The 21,650-nt window shown below is 44.5% G+C and overlaps 1 protein-coding gene across 2 annotated transcripts in view; it reads right to left on the bottom strand.

Annotated features, from left to right (window-relative positions):
* The window catches only part of LOC126272368 (uncharacterized), a 72,055-nt gene extending 50,937 nt beyond the window's left edge, over positions 1-21,118 (bottom strand). Inside the window, exon 1 of one of the 2 annotated variants that reach the window (XM_049975177.1) lies at positions 20,920-21,118. In XM_049975177.1, the coding sequence (XP_049831134.1) occupies positions 20,920-20,930 (11 nt within the window). In that variant the 5' untranslated portion in view covers positions 20,931-21,118. Of the gene's footprint in view, positions 1-2,195; positions 2,373-20,919 lie in introns of those variants that run through there. The other variant, XM_049975176.1, reaches the window with a different exon arrangement.
* Positions 21,119-21,650: the final 532 nt, after the last annotated feature.

Here is a 21,650-nt window from a genome sequence, read left to right as displayed (position 1 = left end):
CGCTTCAGTACGGAACCACGTGACCGCTACGGCCGCAGGTTCGAATCCTGCCTCGGGCTTGGATGTGTGTGATGTCCTTAGGTTAGTTAGGTTTCAGTAGTTCTAAGTTCTAGGGGACTGATGACCTCAGCTGTTAAGTCCCATACAGCCATTTGAACCATTTGTAGAGTCCCCACGTTTACCCGAAATTAACAACGTAAAAGTATTTCAGGGATCGGTATTGGCGCCCGCATCGTCTTCCAGCGTTGAAACATAAGTCACATGCGTAATAGCGTATTCTAAACGAAAATATCCAGCCTGTACTACAAAGTGCTAAAACGTCACCTCGTCACTCGATCCCAGTTACAGGCTCTCCATCTATCGGCTTCCATGGGTAACAAAAATTTAAAATTTAAAATGCTGTCGTATCTACTCATTAAGAGGTGCAGGATCGTTACAGTTAAAGCTTCGTAACTTGAGAGGACACCCACGACAACCGAGTGATCGTAGGATCGGACAAGGGAATATTGTGGAAACATTTGTAAGTATATGCAGGGTAGGAATGACGAATACAGCATTGAAATAAGCAGAGTGACGTTTGTTAATTGCGTACCATGTTTACGTTTCAAGTTACAAACATTGATCAACGTGATGACGACATGTATCCACGACAGACTGGAACCGGTCTAGAGATTGCTCTACTGCTGTCCGAAACAACGGTGGACACTGAAATGTTCAGCTGCTGTGACACAACTGGTGCACTGTTTGAAGACCACAGATTGCGCCCAGCACTCTCAGCCATGGCGACAGTGACTCCCTCAGCAACTTGTGAGGGAAGTGGACCCTCAGTTCTCCCAGGAGCAATTTCCAAATCGCCGGTCAGTTCGACTTTTCGAATCCTATTCTTCAACACTGGTGCCGAAAGAGGACCTCTCTGCGTTTCTTTAGTGCATCAGTATTCGCGAAGTGCACCAGCAGTGTTAATACTATTTTGATAAATCACCTTTACGAGTAACGAGTTGCTCACCTAAGTTGACTGTCTGCAATTGTAATGCACCCTGATGCTTGCGTTTCAATCCGGCATCGCCATAACGAGTTTCAGCGTCTAACGGAAAATCACGACTCTAACACATTGCAAATCCTGCAGCACACAATCTGAACACAGTTGCTATGAAGTTTGGTACCCATACAGTCAATAGTTTTCCGTGTATACTGGCTCAAGATGCGAAAGTTTAATCGTAAACACACTGTATTATAGTACATTAAGGGATTATCACAAAAAACTCAAGTATTAAAATTAGAAAAAGCGGCAACCTAACTCATGGTGCACAAATCATCCAGAGCGCATGCATCTAATATTAGAGAATGAGAGCTCTTGGCGGCTTTAAGCAGAATTTTGCAGATAATTTCAAATCTTTTCGAAACTTTTTGTCTGTGAATATGAATAACGAAAAGAAAAAAAAGTTTATCGTTCATTTTGGCTGTTCATGCAGTAAAACTTCAGCATCAGGGATTATGTTTTAATTTATTACTTCTTTACTGCTAACTCCATTCACAACACATTTCGCGAACGGTATTTACACATGTCACAAGCACGTACATGCAAAACTATAGCACTATAAGACACGTAGTTTAGGAGCTATGGCGTCATAAAATTAGGGGTTCGTGAAAAACCAGCCTTTTCTTAAAACTGACTCTACTCATCCAGCGTTTGGTAATTCGAGCACTTGTGACGTGCAAGAGACATTAAATATAATTTGTAACCTCGGTTTTGGCCTATCTGTGGGTGAATAATCCGAAACTAATAAAACGAAGATAACCTATATCATCAGCGATATAGGTATTACTAGTTTAATGTCAAAAGTTTAACACATTAACTCATTTGGAATGTAGTAAGTTCTTTGGCGTCGTTTTATACATAGGATTCGATTCTTTAAAGAATTGTGGGTGTATTTTTAATAGTTAGTTCTAGTTACAACAGAACACTTCAGTCTATTTTTTTTTTTAATAATATCTGGGCTGTGTATGGAAAATTCGTAAACCGTTCGATAAGCTTGTGGTGTTTTGTCGGGACCCAGGATAATCTCGTGATAAAAGATTTTTCACCGTAATTGTTTTCGTATAAAAAGTTGTTCACTGTATTCCACTGTGCAGCATGAGAGGGACAGGGGTGTGGCACTGTTGATCACCGGTGCAGACGGCTGCGGGCACCGTACCTGGGGTCCGCATCCAGCGGCTGCAGGTGCATGCATCAAGGGCCACTCCTGTCCTCTCCTCTCGGCGTCGTTTCGGCACCCGCTGGCCAACGCGTCTTCAGCAGTGGGACGAGTCCGCGGCGACCGGGTGGTCACCGGCGCGCTCGCTGCCGCGTGCGTTACTGCGTGCCCGCATCTGCCCCGCAGCGCAACGGCGGCGGCGGCATCGGCGCGCGCCCGCGCCACTTCCGCGGCCGAATCTGGAGCTCGCCAATGGCAAAACGCGGCCAAGAGTTCGGCGGCACGCTATTGGGCGACGCCGCCGGAAGGGTGGGTCCGGCGAAGCCAATCGCGGCGGCGGCCCGCCGGGGAAGGGGGTTGAAGCGGAAGCGCGTGGAAGGGATAGCCGGCCCCTTGGTTTCCCCAGGGCGCTTTTTCCAGCTGCCGATCTTCTATCGGGTGTCGAAAGCCGGTTCGCGTGAAATGGCTGCCCTATTACTCTTTCCACCCCTCGCACGACTCTGACAGCGAGAACGCTGCTTCTCATTGTCACCCGCGCCGTGCGTTCACACCTGCAATGGTTATCCGATATTTGGCGTTTATCTCCATCGCAATCCTATATTGTAGAGTCTGCGAACCAATACATCGTCCGTGGCAAGGGGGATGTTTTCTGCATCCACATAGACACATACACACTTCTAACGCCACTCTACGGTGCCTGGTAGAAGGTACTGTGTACCACTACCAGTCATTTACCTTCCTGTTCCACTCGCAAATACAGAGAGGAAAACGCGACCGTCTATATGACCTAATTTGTCTTAACTTCGTGGTCCTTACGTGAAATGTATGTTGGTGGCAGACCTGTTCTGCAGTCAGCTTCAAAAGCCGGTTCTCTAAATTTCTCAGTAGGGTTCCGCGAAAAGAACGTCGCCTTCACTCCAGCAATTTCTATTTCAGCTTCCGAAGCATCTCTCTAATACTTAGCTGTTAACAAAATTTTGTACATGGCTGCACGTTCAGAAACCAAAACAGCCTTCGGTAGCTATTTTTAACGAATTAACCGGGTTTCAACACTGCTAGGAGTGTCTTCCTCAGAATTTAAATCAACGAATGGCCTATAACATGGTCCCAGAATTATGACTAAAAACGTATGATACATAGTATGTAAATGACATGTAAGTACTGACAGACTTTCACGATGATTCCGTATTTATACTCTGTATCATACGTTTGTGGTCATAATTCTGTGACCATGTTATAGACCATTCTTTGATTTAAATTCTGAGGAAGACACTCCTAGCAGTGATGAAACCCGGTTAATTCGTTAAAAATAGTGACCGAGGGCTGTTTTCTTTCAATTGTACGTAGATGTTGTTCGAACCTACCGCTAACAAATACAAAAGCACGCTTCAGAATTGTTTCGATGTCTTCCTTTAATCCGAAATGGTGCGGATCGTAAGCATTCGAGCTGTACTCAAGAATAGGTCGCACTAGCCTCTTACATGCAGCGTCATTCACAGATGAACCACACTTCACCAAAACTCTCACAATAAACCGAAGTCGACCATACTCCAATGGAGACATACTCATGTATGTTACCCCCAGATATTGAAACGACGTGACTGTGTCAAGCAGGGTACTACTAATGCTGTAGCCGAATGTTATTGGTTTGTTTTTTATGCTCATCAGCATTAACTTACATTTTTCTACATTCATCACACGAACCAGAAATTTCGTATAAGCCATCTTGTATCCTCCTACAGTCCATCAACTTGAACACGTTCCCGAACATATCATCAGCAAAAAAAATGCAGATTGCTGCCCTCTCTGTCCGCCAGATCATTTATGTACGAGTATACAAAACACAACAGCGATCTTATCACACTTTCCTGGAGCACACCTGACTATACCCTTGTTTCTGATGAAGACTCGCCGTCAAGGAAAACTATTCGCTCCTTTCAGGTCAGTTCATGAATGCAGCTTGGGAAGAATGACTGCATATACGCACCTGTCCGTACTATTATTAGTTGACTGTATTTTTAAGATATCTATGGGATCGAAAGTTTATTTACAACTTTCACACAAATAAAACTGCCGTTATAATACTATAAGGAAACTGTAGTTCAGCATGGAGTGAAGCAGGTTTGTAGCACATCCCCGATGTTATTCACTTGACACAATGAGCAAACGGTGAAGGAAACCAACGAGAAATTTGGAGAGGAAAAAAAATTGCGATGACATTGTAATTCAATCGAAGACTACAAAGAACTTGGAGGAGCAACTGAACAGAATGAACAGCGTATTGAAAAGTGATTACAGGATGCACGTCCCCAAAAGTAAAACAAGGGCAATAGAATGCTGTGGAATTAAATCGGACATTGCTGAGGGAATTAGAGTAGTAAATGAGACGCTTGTGGCAGTACATGAGTTTTACTATTTGGACAACAAAATAAATGACAAAGGTAGAAGCAGAGACGGCAGAAATTGCAGAATTGCAATGGCAAGAGAGCTAAATTATATAATTTTTGACATGAAATTTAAAGGGTTAGGAAGCTTTTTTTGTTAAAGGATTTGCTTGAAATGTTCCTCATACGGCAGTGGAACGCGGGCTCCGAAAGTACTGACAAGAAGACAGGAGAAGCTCCTGACGTGTGGTGCTACAGAAGAAGGCTCAAGATTTAATAGGTATATTCGATAAATAATGAAGGAGTGAACAGAATCGAGGAGACAAGAGCTTTATGGGCTGGCTAAAAGATCGAATCGGTCAACAGTACACATGCCGAGGCATCAAGGAATAATTAATTTGCTAATGGAGTGACGAGTGGGAGGTAAAAATTGTAGAGGGAGATGAATGCCTGACTACACCTATCAGGTTCAGGTGTAAGGAGTTGCGGTAATTGTACAGAGAATAACAGACATTCTCAGGATAGTCTAATGTGGAGGCCGGCATCAAATCAGTCATCGGACAAAAGACTGCAATAACAACAATAAAAAAGCAGAAGTTATAAGTAATATTAAAGTTCTCTCAAACACTAACTAAAGACGAATATTACGGTCTTCGTACGAAAGTATACGGGGAAAAGCTTGCAAAAAATATTAACAGCGGTTGAAGGGGCAGGGGTATATTGAAAATGAAGTGCTATAATCGATGGTATGCCACATAGCCACAATTTAGTTTTAACGTAATTCGATAGTTTAATAACCAAGGGGTGGAATAAAGGAACGACGACGATGTCTTCAGAAGTAAGAAAGGCACCTGTACAAACGCTTGTATTTTCAATTATTGCTTTCAGTGATGTTATCCTGCAAGGTATTTCTCATATGTCCTCACAGCGCTTGTAACTGGTGACTAATGCCTGCTAAAGAGATGTCTGTGACAATCGAATTTTTGATCACATTTCCACGTACCGCTACCGCGGCTGGATGCAGCCAGTCAGAGACATTTCCATACACTCTGTCTCCTCTATCATTAACATACACCGTCCGTTGTATCTCTCCTCGGCCTTAAAACTCTCGTCTGGACAACAGAGCAGAAACAGTTGTTCCCAACAGAGCAAACACAGTTCTGTCACACACCAGCAGCAGCAGGAACCCAACTACCCCCTTACTATATCAGATAGCCAGTTCCCAAAGACAGTTGATGGAACACCTAGTAAAACAACAATAATGTAAATGTCGTTTGACTAGGGCATAGCATCGGGTAGACCGTTCGCCTGGTGCAAGTCTTTCGATTTGACACCACTTCGGCGACTTGCTCGTCGATAGGGATGAAATGATGATGATTAGGACAACACAACACCCAATCCCTGAGCGGAGAAAATCTCCGACCCAGCCGGGAATCGAACCCGGGCCCTTAGGATTGACAGTCTGTCGCGCTGACCACTTTTTTATTTTATTTTATTTTATTATTATTATTTTAGATTATTCCCATTTAAGAGAGCGTTTGAACTTGAATTCCTTTATGATGATTATGTTATTTCTGAGCCCGAATTTTCTTCATGTGTTCACTCCGCTGTCCATTTGCATCCTGGTCTCTTTTGTGTTGTGGTGTCAAATTTATGTTTTTTGATGATGTTTATTTTATTTTGTTTTATTTCTTTTTATTATTATACAAATGCATAAAGGAAAGTCGTCCCTCTACGGCTATATAAAAAGAATGATAGGAAGTCGTCCCGTTACGACATAAGGATGCTCCATACTATAGCCCGCTGCGAATTTTGCGATGACTGTCGTCTCGTTGCTGTATTGTTTCCGTTGTTTTTTCAATCTCATAATAACAGAGTTCGTTGAGGTAATACCAAAAATCGGGTACTGTCTTTTCGCCATATCCCGGGTTCGATTCCCGGCAGGGTCAGGGATTTTCTCTGCCTCGTGATGACTGGGTGTTGTGTGATGGCCTTAGGTTAGTTAGGTTTAAGTAGTTCTAAGTTCTAGGGGACTGATGACCATAGATGTTTAGTCCTATAGTGCTCAGAGCCATTTGAACCATTTTTCGCCATACCGAATAGGTAGTGAACCACTCAGCTACCGGGGCCGACACAATAATGTATTTATGTTTGTTTCCATCAGGAACAGCGTGCTCTAATACTGTATTAATGAGATCCACGATAGGAGGAATAGCAGCATCGGTCATAAATTTTTAATCTGTTTTCTGCAGACCTATTTCAGCTACTGTGAAGCTATCTTCAGTGTATTATCGTAAACATAATACCATACGGTACCATTTGATATTACAGATCACCAACATCAATTAAACTACTGCCTGTGGAATGGGGCGAGAAAAGGTTTATGCTCGGATGGGAACGAGTGTTTCCGCTCTGTTGTCCAGTCCAGAGCCTTAAGGACGAGGAGAGATAACTAATATAAGTGAAATTGATGTCCGTTGTCTTTAATGTGGTATTGTATTTGCGATAAATCATTATGACTTGGATATAATGCACTGAAGCTCACATCGATCTGCAATAAACAGATTAAAAATTTACGACTGATGCTTCCCCTTCTTATATCGTGGAACAATAAGTTCTGTCTTTGTTCTTAGCGTACACTCTACCCCATTACAACTAACATCCTTCTTTCCGACGAAGACCTTTCTCATTCTCGAAGTCCGTATCTGATGGAGTCTACCAGAATTTCTCTGCCTCAGAACTCATTATGTCAGAAAATGTCACGTATAGATTCATTTGGTATCTCCTACTGTCTCTATTACTGTCAGCAACAGCAGCTGCTATAGCAACGCTAATATAAATGCTGTTAGTTCTTAGTACGCACTGTTATTCACGTTGTCATTGGATACATTCATACTTTGATACAATAATTTTTAATTCTAATACCACCAGCTTATTACTATTAAATTATTAAAATTATTATAATTTTTTAGGTAAATAGAGACGGAGAATAAGATCGGATTGGTGGGTGTTGGGAATGAAAGCAGACCTGTCCCTTTTAAGGGAATCATCTCAGCATTTTACGGAAACCAAGGGAAAGCTAAACAGGGAGGGCTAGAGGGATTTGAACTGGAGTAGTCCGAACGCTAGGCCACCTCACTTAGCGTAGTGGGCGAATTCCAGATGTTCTGGCGAACACGGAACAAAAATGCATTTCGATAACGCTGACCGTCATTCCAGAACTCTACTGAATAACACTGGAGAAGGAAAAAAATCCCTTCTTTTCTTAAAAATCATTTGCTCAACCGCGGGAAATTTAAATCGGAATGGTCGCCCGGGATTCGAACGCTGCCTTTTCTCTAGTCCGATGCCTCGACTGTGTCGGTCAACTGAGGTTAACTTTACAATTGGTCCATCACTGGCCTGCTCGAAGCATTCACTATTCGCTGTGTATCATCGGAAAGCGTGCTCTTTCACTCTTTGTCGCTTCCACAGTGGGAGAGCCTCCACTCTGGGCTCCAGCCAGCCTCTCGCCTCACGATGAACTCGTCACTTCAGACTCGCCTGGAGCGGCAGGTAGTCATCGTTTTTGTTTGACGCCGAAAGCGAACACCAGGGATGTCCGTGACCATTCAGAGTGTTAATTGCTGGGTAGGAGAAGACTAATGCCACGTAATAACGGTGGTTATCGGATGGACAGCGTCATTAAACTGGACGCCAATACACTGATTAAACTAGTACTATCGAAACAAGTAATTTCGAGACTCGGTAAAGCCTATCATGCATTATCCTTGTGGTTAAGTAAGTAATTTGTTCTTGTGTAGCGCGCATTAAAGAACGCAACTCACTTAAAAGAGAGATGTTTATCTTTAAAGCGACCGTCCGTTTTCTTCACTTCGTACTTCCTCACTGTTGACTTCGTTTTACTGTTGTACCGCCTGTGCTGTGAAAGAATCTCCAGTACTATTAATAGAGCTCGGCACAACATGTTTTATGACAACCAATAACTGTTCCTGGTGGACAGCAGATTCATGCACAACACTGCAATTATTACTGGAACCGCAGTGTTTTATCTCTATATATTTCAGAAAAAAATTGTCACAAGCGGAAAACGAAGATATGTGCTGAACGAAACAAATTATGGAAGCCCTGTTATGTATAGCACAACACAGGTAAAAGCAACAAAAACAAGACGCGTAGTTAGCTTATTGACACATTTCCTGCCTCGTTAGTGGTTAATTGCCATAGACGTTGAATTAATGGATTTATTTTTCAATTTATAATCTCTTCGATTGCACTAATTGTCAAATACAGACTAAACTAAAACGAGAGTAACGAAATCTCGTCTACAGCATTTAATGCAACAGAAAAGATAATTTATAAATTTCCAGTGTTTGGGCCGCGATTGCCATTTGAAATTCGTTCTGAGTAGATCTGCCTTGATTCAACCTTATGATTTGTTTATTAGAGAGAATGCAAGCTGATTAGTGTGCAGTCGCAGAATAACTACGTGATTTCAGTAAAGTGGCTCTAATGATGAAACCCCATACATGGAAATCTGTTTTACGTGATAAGCAAAACGCGAGGTTTATCAAGGCAGATTTCTCACTCCAAGACTGGTTTCAGCATGTGCTTTATTTTTTTTTAGCTGCTACCGTAATAAATTATTTTGTATCTCATAGCGGACAATATTCTTCTCAGTACTTAAAATTACAGTTTTTCGGTTGGTTGCAGTTCTATAAAGCAGTAAAGTGATTCATGCTAGTAGGTCCTCACTCGTTGACAAATATCACATTCACACACTTTCCTTAGTGCATTACTTTTGATGAAGTTCGTGAATCCCTAACCGCGCCAGATTACTAGCTGTTCTTACCTGCTTACCCTCTTTAAGTCTATGCGTCTCCATTATCCTCTTGACCCAGACACTTTCCCACAGCTAAGAAGTCCGCAGTATGTATGACAGGTCGTACCTGACACAAAATACTCGCTTTTCAGTTCTGCATTTTCTCATTTTTCGCACCGAATTCTCCCCAATTGCCGGGCAATGTTGACGCAGACCACATGAAATGTGTTATTCATCCTACAAGGGATGGGTTTTACAGACGGAAATCGTCAAAGACCTCATTATCATTTTACGCTACGTTATTCTATTTTTTTCGTAATCCCTACTGATTCTGATGTGCCTCCTTTTCAGTTTGTATAAGCTTTTTTCCACTCATACTCCTAGAATGGCTAAACCCTGCCCGTTGTCGTGAGTTACCGTGATCTGAAGCATCCATTTAAAATCTTCCGATAAGTTTTAGTCATTCCACCAGGAAGGAGGTTCAACCATACCTAGAAGGTCAATACCGCGGTTCGATCGCGTTCGCATAGTTACTCTGTGCCAGGAAGGGCTCTCAACAAGGGTAGTGTCCAGTCGTCTCGGAGTGAACCAAAGCGATGTTGTTCGGACATGGAGGAGATACAGACAGACAGGAACCGTCGATGACATGCCTCGCTCAGGCCGCCCAAGGGCTGCTACTACACGGATGACCGCTACTCACGGATTATGGCATGGAGGAACCCTGACAACAACGCCATCATCTTGAATAATAATTTAATGCAGCCATAGGATGGCGCGTTACGATTCAAACTGTGCGCAATAGGCTGCTGATGCGCAACTTCACTCCCGACGTCTATTGCGAGGTCAACCTTTGCAACGACGACACCATGCAGCGCGGTACAGATGGGCCCAAAAACATGCTGAATGGACTGCTCAGGATTGGCATCACGTTGTCTTCACCGATGAGTGTCGCATATGCCTTCAACCAGACAATCATCGGGGACCTGTTTAGAGGCATTATGTGGGGCCGATGTACGCCGCTGGTGGTCATGGAAGGCGCAGGTAACGGCTGTACGATACGTGAATGCCATCCTCCGACCGATAGTGCAACCATATGGGCAGCATATTGGCGAGGCATTAGTCTTCGTAAATGACAATTCGCGTCCCTCCGTGCACATCTTGTGAATTTCCTTCAGGATAACGACATCGCTCGACTAGAGTGGCCAGCATGTTCTCCTGACGTGAACCCTATTGAACATGCCTGGGATTGATTGAAAAGGGCTGTTTATCAACTATGTGACCAACCAACCAGTCTGAGAGATCCACGCCGAACGCCGTTGAGGAGTGGGACAATATGGACAAACAGTGTCTTGATGAACTCGTGGATAGTATGCCACGACGAATATAGGCATGTATCAGTGAAAGAGGACGTGCTACTGTGTATTAGACGTACCGATGTTTACAGCAATCTGGACCACGACCTCTGAAGGTGTCGCTGTATGGTGGTACAACATGCAGTGAATGGTTTTAATGAGCAATGAAAAGAGCATAAATGATGTTGATTTCTATTCCAACTTTCTGTACATTTTCCTGAACTCTCGAATCACAGGTGATGAAAAACCTTTTTGATGCGTGTATAATACTTTATTACTAGAACACACATGTACCATCATTTTGTCAATGTAGATTCAGAAATGCAGGTCTTATGCTTTACAAGCTCTGCTCCACAGAGACAGCGAAAACATTTGCTCTGACGACTAACTACTGACCCCACAAAGTGACGCAAAGTGGAGTGGAGAGATGGCCAACTGTTCCCCCTAGAAGTCGGGGTTTACCACCAGCAGAAGAGGTGGCGTTTGACTTCTCGGCCTGCCCGTGGCAGCAGGAGAGCTCAGATCAACGCCCTGTGGGAATACCAACGGCGTGTCCTGTCCCTTCTCCCAACTGCGACGAAATAGCCATCTGCACAAGTACCTTACCGTTTGTTCCCGAGTAGTGTGGGCAGGCGTTTCAAAGAACAACTCAGCCCATAAACAAAAATAGTGGATTTGCTACACAGGCGGGTGTCACGTTAGACGACTGTTGTCATCAACAGGAATCGTTTCCCAGTTCCCCTGAACAAGTAGGGCAATGTGATATATTTTTTTTTCGCTGGTACGGAATCTCATTGACATCTTGTTGCACAGCGGACGGTTTAACCAAAAGTGGAAATAGCTTTGGCGGAATCCTAAGTAATACACTTCCTGACCATGGTATGCTGACTTTCATGAACAGAAGCAAGGAAAAAGACAGTCATATTCAATGAGGTTCATCTGATATGAAAGAAGCACATGACAGGCAGATGCAAGCACAGGTGTCGTCATATCAGTGGATTTCCAATGGGAAAAGACGCCAGCAGAGCAGGACGAATGATTCCGCGCATACGGTTAAGGCGCAGGAAATTTCAAACCAGTCTACTGGAAACAAAATCTGAAGGCCGAATCAATGTGTTATTTGTTCAGTGCAAATGTAAAAATGAATTATCTGTTGTCTCGTGCAATTGGTAAAAAGTGTACGTTTGTCTGAGCACTGGTTAGTGCAAAAGTGTCCCTTCCAAAATCGAGGTTAGTCCTGTCACGAGAAAGGACACGTATTAAATGAGAGCGTAACTAGTTAGTTGTATGTGACTGGACAGAGACACTGGTTCGCAGTGAAAGTATATTTCGTTTGTGTTCGTGTTTTACACCTACAGAATGGGCAAAATAAAGCTGACCGAGAAAATATTTCATGCGCCTTACGGGGGCAACCCAACCTACAGCATGTACTGCACATTGTGGATTATGTACGTTGCGTTGTCTATCTTAAGGTGCATGAAATATTTTTCAGGCAAGTTTTCTTCTGTTTGTGTACGATACAAATACTTCGTTGATTTCTATTTTAGAGGTACCAGGCATGTGTGACTTCTGACTCGGTTATGACAAACGCAAAGCTCTGGGCCTCGATTCTTAGGCGGTGTTGCAATTTTTTTCTCTCATATATCGGTTCTTTTACCCCTGCTAATGAGGCCAGCTCGAAGTTTAACTAAATATCAATCAGTGCTTAAGCAGTAGTACTTTTTAGTGTAGGAAGACCATGTTAACAGCGGATTCGTCTATTTAAGAAAAAAATATAAGCAGCACTGAGTGGGTGACCCTTAGAATAGTAGTTCACCTTACGAACTCTCCCGGATTGTCACAAATTTTGTGGAATTTACAGGTGGCAGTGGATATAGTCGCATAGTAGTCTGGTCACTGCTAGTAACACTGAGAGGCGGTACCTGCTGGCCTGTGACCAGACCTCAGCTCGTTTCCAGGGCATCCACATAACCAGCGGGCTCGAGAGGGGAGTCCGAAGGTAACGCTCTTATTCTCTTGTCTTCTACTCGTAGTAAGCTACTTTTGTGTTATTAAATTCGGCTTTTTTGTTTTTTACTTATCATAGTGATTTGTCAGTACTTAGCATTACAAGGTTTTTTTGTACTGTTGACAGTCAATTGGTTGAAATAATGGAACTATTTCTGTGATGTACGTTTTTCGAATATATTTCATAGAACGTAACTAGTTTTAGACTGCAAAGGAACGGCTTTAAAAATTCAGTAATAAATGCATAAGTAACAAATAACTTCTATAAGTGAAAAATGCCAATTTGCACTGTGGGCCGCAACAACTTTAAACTACTGAGTAAGTCAGTCCAAAATTCGGAGGAAGGGACTATGCCCAGAGAAGCGCTGCAGTTTTCAAACTACTTCCTGGTTGACGAGAGATTTACTTTGCTTTTTAAGTAAATTCTTGCATTGGAATTACTGTACTAAAAATTAACGTTGTGTAAGGTGTGATGGACGTCCGTATGCTGGCAGCTAACAACAGCGAAGGGAAACAAAACACAGTAATCGTGTGGTTATCAGGTACGCCTTTCTGTAGAAGGCTACTTAGCGTCTTTGATGTAGGCTACAAGTACCTGCATTTACACTCTGAAAAACACTGTGAAGTGTACGGAAGACGGTACTTCCTATTGATGGTACAATTTCGGGTGTTTAGCTGAGTTATTGATTCTGTTTTACCCACAATATGTAATCAGGAGATTCGAGCTGCCTGGACATCACTAGACTGAACACTCTAAAGCACAGCGTTAATCAATGAGGCCAAGAAGATCTGAGAGATCACTTTACTTCCTATTCTACCTCCTATTAGGGTTGCTTTCCATCGTATTTGCGTACAGGGAGCGGAAAGAAGGGCTGATTAATGGCTCTGTGTGCTTTGTAATTAGTCTAATCTTGTCATTGCGATCTTCATATCTATAGGGTTTTAGCACATACCCACGTTCGTCGCTCAGTAGTGGTTGCTGAAATTGTTGGAACTTTACAGGCAGGCATCTGCAGCACGCTCGACGGTTGTCATGTTTTTCAGCATCCTCCGCAAGCCACCTTAAGGTGTGAGGTGGAGGGTACTTTCTGTGCTACTCTCGTTTATCACACTCTCCCAATTTTCTTTTCCGCTCGTGGAGGGTGAAAGAGAAGAACGATTGTTGGAAAGCTTCCATGTGAGCTCTAATCTCTCTACCTTTGCGCTCCCTTGTCGGGAGCAATATATTGGTTGACTCTTCTAGGAAAGTTTTCCCACAGGATTCTAAAGGCAAATCACAACGTGATGCGTGTCTGTGATGCTCTCCCAAGAGTGAAACAAACTTGTGACCATTCGTACAGCCTTTCTTCGTATACATTCAATGCGGTTGTCAGTCATATTTGGTATGGGTCCTACACTATTGAGCAACATTCTAGGATGGATCACATGTGCGTCTGGTAACCAATCTCTTTTCTAGAGTGCATTTTCCCGTCACCTTACTGAAGTCCTCCACTTACTTTACCTACTACTGGGGTATATGATCATTCCATTTCACACCTTTACAAACTGATAAATCCAAATATTTGTAAGGTTTATGTATGCTGTGGAGAAGGCTGGGTCAAGCATTGAGCCCGGCCGAACACCGCAATTGACGCCCACCTCTTGAGACGTGGGAGCCGCATATTGGATGGCTTCTCTCTCGCAGCAGCCTCGCTGTGTTGGCCTGGTTTCCAGGTAACTGTACGGTTTGCGTATGTTGTGGAGCGTTTTGGACCAGTTATTGATCCATGAGGGACGTCACACTTGTTGTGTCGTGGGAGGTACATGCTGGGTGGCCTCTCTCTTGGAGTAGCATCGCTATGCTAGACCAGCTTCCAGGTAATTGTATAATTATTGTATGTTGGGTAGCATTCTGGGCCAGTTATTAATCCCTGAGGGACGCAACTGCTGAGGCCCACCTTCTGTGCCACTGAAGGTACACACCGGAGGGCCTGTCTCTTGGAGCAGCTTGGCTATACTGGACCAGCTTCCAGGTATCTGTATGATTTGTGTATGTTGTAGAGAATGCTCGTCTAGACACTGAGCCCTGAGGGATGCCGCAGATGATGTCCACCGCTTGTCACATGGGAGCTACATACTGTAGATGCTATGATGAATTAGATTCCAGACACTTGTACAGTTTATGTATGTTGGGGAGAAAAAATGTTCAAATGTATGTGAAATCTTATGGGACTGACCTGCTAAGGTCATCTGTCCCTAAGCTTACACACTACTTAACCTAAATTATCCTAAGGACAAACACACACACCTATGCCCGAGGGAGGACTCGAGCCTCCGCCGGTGCCAGCCGCACAGTCCATGACTTCAGCGCCTTAGCCGGCCGGAATGGCCGAGCGGTTCTAGGCGCTACAGTCTGGAGCCGAGTGACATCTACGGTCGCAGGTTCGAATCCTGCCTCGGGCATGGATGTGTGATGTCCTTAGGTTAGTTACGTTTAATTAGTTCTAAGTTCTAGGCGACTGATGACCTTAGAAGTTAAGTCGCATAGTGCTCAGAGCCATTTGAACCATTTTTGCATCGCCTTAGACCGCTGTTGAGGAGAGAAAGCTGGGCTAAGCATTGAGCCGAAACTGATGCCCATAATGGATGATCCCTATGTTGTACTAGCGTCGCTATGCTAGACAAGATTCCATATATGTTACGGTTTACTTATGTTGTGGAGAACGCTGGGCCAAGCATTCTGCCCTAAGGGACGTCGCAGCTGATACCCTTCCCTTACGACATGGTGTTCTGTCTCTAGGAGAGTTCTAGCTATGCTGAATCAGCTTGCAGATGTTTGCATGGTTTATATATTTTGCCTCGAATGCAGGACCAAGCATTGAGCCCTGAGGGATGGCGCCGCTGGTGCCACCGCTTGTGACATGGGAGCCACACAGTGGACGGCCAGCCTCTCGCAGCAGCCCTGCGGTGGCGGGCCAGTTGCCCGCAGAGCAGTGGTGAGGCGGCAGTGACGGCGAAGCGCCAGCGCCGCTAAGCCTGGCAGTCCACGCGGTGACTCACAGCAAGGATAACCAGTCCCGGCCGGCACGCGACTGACGGGGCTCTCGCGTGTAGCCTGGCGGAGCGCACGCTGCTGGCACTGCGACCAATCCCCAACGTCCTGAGCTCCGTATCTACAAAGTGTGTGGTATTGGGTCCGCGCATGCTGTTATTAGTCTAGCTACATCTTCACTATTCCTATGGAAATGACTGTAGGTAGATACCATCCCCAAAGCCGGTGTTTGGTATCTAGTAAGCAGGTTTCTGCAAGGTATTCCATTACATTCCATCGCCAGTCACCGAAATCTGCGGCCTTTTGCTTCGCCCTAGCTCTAAACTCTCCCTGTCCCCTGTTAGCAGATATCTGCGTGATTGCTCTGCAACTCGCACTTAAATGTTTGGCGTAATGCTTTTTCAATTGTACAAGTTTATTAAGATATAGACCTTAAACTGCGTTAGGGGTATAAGCGCAGTTATCGTGATCATTGGTATCGTAATACGGACCCACTGCAGTGCGTAAATTGTTTTTTCTCTGTGTCTAACAATCTTCCCGCAAACACATCACATCATTCAATATCTGATGTTTTCTCCAAGGTCGTAACTGCACCTCTAAGTGGACTACGCTTGTCTGTATAGACTAACCGTTTTGCATCCATACTTCAACACCTTAGCTGCTCTTGCCGCATGTACCTGGAGGTACTAAGCAACCTAAAACTATAATTATTAATCTGAAAATGAAGTAAATACTGATGTAATGTTTTTCAGTACACTGTCCTCAATCACCAATAAAAATATCTACACTTTACCCCTAACATTTTCTCTTGTATGTGATCCTGTAGCTTGCAAGCAACAACGGTGGAAATTTGCTGAGCTGTTGTGCCCACGGCCTTCAATGTTTCTCAGTTAGTAGACCCATTTTACAATAGGTAACGCACGAGTCGTTTCAGCGTACAACGTATATACAGATAAAATAAAGTCGCTATCCTGTGTATGGCAAATCTAACGAACTACATGGATTATGATATGGTTTCATTAATATCTCCAAAGGGATATGAAAATCACACAGTAGAGAAATACTTCAGTAATGATTGCGCAAGTATTTTCTAAACGATCGCACATATGTTGGAAACAGAAGAGCAGTTTCCCGTAACTCTACCAAGACTCCGATACAGACTTCACCGTTCCCCTCAACACCATCACATATTGTTGTCGTCAGACATTTCTGGGAGATGATTGACTCCAAAACTAAAAAATCTTCAGTATTTTGTCGAGATCTGACTGATATTACTACAGTTTATATGACAGGGCTCAGTGTGGTAAATGATGGTGTTATCGGCAATAAGTTCGAGATTACTGGCGTATATACTATAAGAATACAACTTTACACTATTTTTAATGACGGAGGAGAATGCTGAGCCGGTCCCACATAATCAACTGTTCGATTTTTCTCTAAACAAATATTATTCAGCATGCATTACAAATTCCCACATGGAATATTTTTATGTTAGTGTATGGATAGCATTGTTACTATTGAGACAGTATGACGAGAAGGAATTGAGAAATGTCCTAGTCGAAAATAATATCTCGGTAGTCGATAAAGCGTTTTAAGATAACAACGAAAATGGAACGTGGTGTCATTCATTCCGATAGCATAAGGACTTACCTGTTCACGTTTGTTATCATTTCAATAGGACTATCACTCGGTCGGAGAATTTTGTGGTTTTTTAGGGGGCGTGGGGGTGTCTGTCACATACAGAACTCTTAATAATTTGTGTAACTGGGTTCCGCGTTTAGCGTGATTTACGTGTTTATGCAACAATTTTTTAGGAAAAAATAAGAAAAATATATAAGAAATATACATTTGTGTAATTCCTCTCAAGATAGACTATGACAGGCACAACTGGGGTAAACAAATTTGCTAGGAAACCATGGTTGTTAGCATCACAAGAAGGCAAACACGTAAATACAAGGGGAACTTGTGACCTAGTTTCATGATTTTCTGCAGAACAATGTTCATTTTACTGTGAAGATTGTGTTTATAAACGCTGAACTCGCTTCGTTCATAAATACAGTGCGGTTTAGAAATCTGTGTCACATAACACCCGTCTGTGGATGGCCACCACACATTCTGGGTGCCGCACCTGAGAGTCACCATGCGTATTTTCTCTGATGTTTCGGCGGATATTTGCAGCTTCGTTTTTGCAATGTGTTGCTGGAGTCAGCCCAATCAAAATTACATGTTCCATGTGTCGTACAGTGTCAACTAAAAGCGTCAGTTTATTTCCATTTACAAACAAATCTATTTTTTAAGAGGAATTTTACGTGCGCATCCGATAGAGTAACGCCAGACTAATGCCATACTCGGTTTGGAGATATGTTGTTAACAAGGACAGTAAAAGACAAGGAATGACCAGTACTCCAGCAGAGACGGAGCAGCGCTGCTCCATTGTGGTAAAAGACAGTACCGGCCAGCGTTACACGCAAGACAGGGCAACGAAGACGTGTCTAACAAAGATTAGCACATATCTCTAAACCGGATATCGCGCTACACTAATGTGGAACCGTTCTCTGGAACAGCCACGTAAAATTCCGTATGGAAAACTGTTTTTCTTGTAACGGGAAGCAAATCGACATTTTTCGTTGATCCAGGGCGGCACTTGAAACGTGAGATGACCAGTAGTTGTTAAGGACGAATCTGTTTGGATAACTTTGGACTCCTTTGTAGTAACCATAGCGTTTTCAGAACTTTATTAATGAAGGAGATAGAGGCCTCAGCTACATTTTTGTCTATTTGTGTTTTTAGATCTGCCAAAGAACTTTGGAGTAAAAAATATATTGAATTCGGGGATTTTTGGGCTGGAGTTGCGGCTGTGTGAATAGCTTGCCACCGGCAAGTTTACGCCGGTCTCTTATGGACGACGTTCTACAAAAACCTCCCAAAAACCACTGTCAGGCAGGAGCACGGCGGGTAAGTAGCTACGGCACGCCTCCGAGCTGCTGCGACAGTCGCGTTCTCCAGAGACGCGGGATGTAAACACACTGCGATATTTCTGGGGGGACCAACCGGGCCGCACTCGCCAGCCGGTACGAGAGGAGAGGAGAGGAGCGACCCAGTGCCGGGTAGCCCGCCTTCAAGGCACTCCGGTCTGGGAGCCTCGAGGCCGGCTGCGGGCTTTTAATCGCGAGCCAGCAACGCCCCTTCACTGCCAGGGTCCGCCAGAGGCACTGCACCCACTGCACCCGACTCCCAAACCCAGAGGTTTCGAGAATGTGCTGCGTTCACCACAAACACCAAGCCTCAAAACCTCACTGCCTGTAGCCAGTCTGTCGCGACCACGCATAAAGTGAATACATGTGCATCTGCCGTCAGCAGGACACCTCATGGTGTACGGCGGACGGTATTTTGTGAACCGCTTGTCACTTCCCCTTTTGCTGGTCCCTGTTATGAACGGTGGGTGAGATTCACAAGAAGGATGCACAAGAGATTCACAATAAGGATGCACAGGAGATTCACAAGAAGATATTTCATGCAATATTTTCATACGTTTTCATTACGCTGTCTTCAGTGTCTTCACTTTGATGTTGCAGCTGGGCACTCACAATTGCGACATTTTTACATCAGTACTGTAACTAAGAAACACACGGTCACCGCGCATTGTTACGACATCTGAATCTGATACGTTTAACACAATTTCCAACTGAGTGCGTTTACACACGAGCTAGTGTTGTCATTTCCTTGCACAATATCTAGACAATTGCACCAGTTGCCGTTATCGGTGGCGAGACTCTAACCAAAACCGTCAATAGAACACGCCACACGCCGTCAAACAACTTTTATTCCTTATTATATTTTTATTCTTTTACTTTATTTAGTCTCACAAAAAATTTAAGACCAGTCAAAAATTGGCGCAATCCTAAAAAAAAACAAAAAATAACCTTATCAGTATTAACAGCCACTTCTCTACGAGTATACAGGAAGGCAACATTGGTATCTTCTCCGATGTGATTAAAGAAAATTAGCGGGGGATCACACGTGGAAGGAAAATTACAACCAATTTCTTCGACTTACTCTGAAAAGTAAGGTATTCGTTGGCATGCAAAGATTAAGGCACAAAAGTATCGGTGGCAGTATTAATTCTTACAATACTTCTTGAAAGAAGACGAATTTGCCTTCGAGACAACATTATAGACAGCAAATAGCACCTCAGACAAAGTCCAGAACGCCACAGTGGTATAGGTGAGATAAATATCAGACCAGAAATTGACAAGTAGCGCAAGAAGAGTGCGAAAGATCCAGACGTGTTGGATGCAGATATTGTATAAGTCACGGATTAGTTCGTAGTAAAAGAAATTATACTTTCTGAAAGCGGGTTAGCCTACAATCTATGCTCTATAGTTGATGCTATTTCAACGCTTGCTTGCTCGTCATCAACGGGAAAGTACGTAAACAGCTACGAAAACTTGGCAACTTGTGTGTGCTCTAAGACGAAACTGTAGGTCTACTGTATATGTCTGCACTAACATTTCACAACAGATATACAGCTGTGATGGTACGTGACAGCTGGCCCAAGTTCCTTCTAAGTTTCTCCAACTGCGCAATACTGCCGCACTTATGATTGGTGCCACATGAAGCTGGTACGAAATGTGACTCATTTTGGGTGCCGGTCACGTTGAACTCTCGAATCTCAAGCGGCTGTTGTAAATACTTTACTGCGGAATAATTTCTTCCGCTGTAGTATTGTTACCAGCACAGGGCAAAAAGTGGCATAATTTACGAAAATACATTCCGTCACTTTTTATAGACACCCTACCCTTGCAGAAGTTGACGGGAGCGCTTATGTCAGTATCGATCGCGTCGTGTTCCTCGAACACCGATAAGGCAATTATCGCCCCCGTCCACTCCCGGCTTTGACGGCATAATCGCTGCACATGTGAACTCGTTCGGATTTTGTTTACGACACAGTACACGCCACCCACTGACTCACATCCCTCGATTGATGTCGGCTTTTGATAAGCATCAGTCATCGTAATGGTTTGTGGCAACCGCCGCGCGAGGAATGCTATCGATCGGGGCTGAGTGTTTACGCCGGCACTGGCGGGCAGGTTAAGTGGAAAGTGAAAGCGCGCCGGTCGGTACTCACAGGATGACCATCGCAGCTGAGGTGGAACCCGCTGTGTGTACGCGTCGGTCCCGGCGGCGCGGCGCGTCGGCGTCGCTCGCGGCTCCCCCTGCTGCTCCTCCTCCTCACGCACGCACTCTGCCGCTCGCAGCTCACGCACTCTGTCTCGCACGCACGCACGCACGCAGTGCCACCGCCGTGTCTCCGCCGTGTCAACTGCGCCGCTCTGCGCGTCGCTCGCTACTGCGCGCTGCCGGCGCGCGCGGGGACATCCCCGCGACCTCGGGCCACGCCCCCTGGCCAATCGGCGGCCTGCGTCGAGGGCGCACTCCCCTCCCTGCCAGACGGTGGCGCCGCCCGCCGCCGCCAGGGTGGCGCCCCTGCCTTCCGCCCAGCTGCCCGCGTCTACTGGCTGCCCTGTGTGCAAATCGACAGCTGCCTCTCGCTTCGCTTGGTGGGCCAGCCAGTAGCAGACAACATTATTTCGCCACTTCCATTAGCATACATCATCATTATCACTTTGTACAGTGTCTTCGAGAAGTCGTCGTACACCTACGACAAATGAACATAGGCGGCCCCAAGGGGGAGCCGGGGGGGGGGGGGGGAGGGGGGGGAAGCGGGCGCACTGGTGCCTAGGCTAGATGTAAGGAGAAAACGTGCCAGTGTTCAACGGATCACCACCGGCACTCTTTACCTTTTAAAAAAATCTTAAATTTTATTCAATTGATGCTTTATGCACAACTAATTTGAAT

The sequence above is a fragment of the Schistocerca gregaria genome, chromosome 5 (assembly GCF_023897955.1).
Source record: "Schistocerca gregaria isolate iqSchGreg1 chromosome 5, iqSchGreg1.2, whole genome shotgun sequence".
Lineage (NCBI taxonomy): Eukaryota > Metazoa > Arthropoda > Insecta > Orthoptera > Acrididae > Schistocerca > Schistocerca gregaria.
This window is presented reverse-complemented; position numbering and strand designations above follow the sequence as displayed.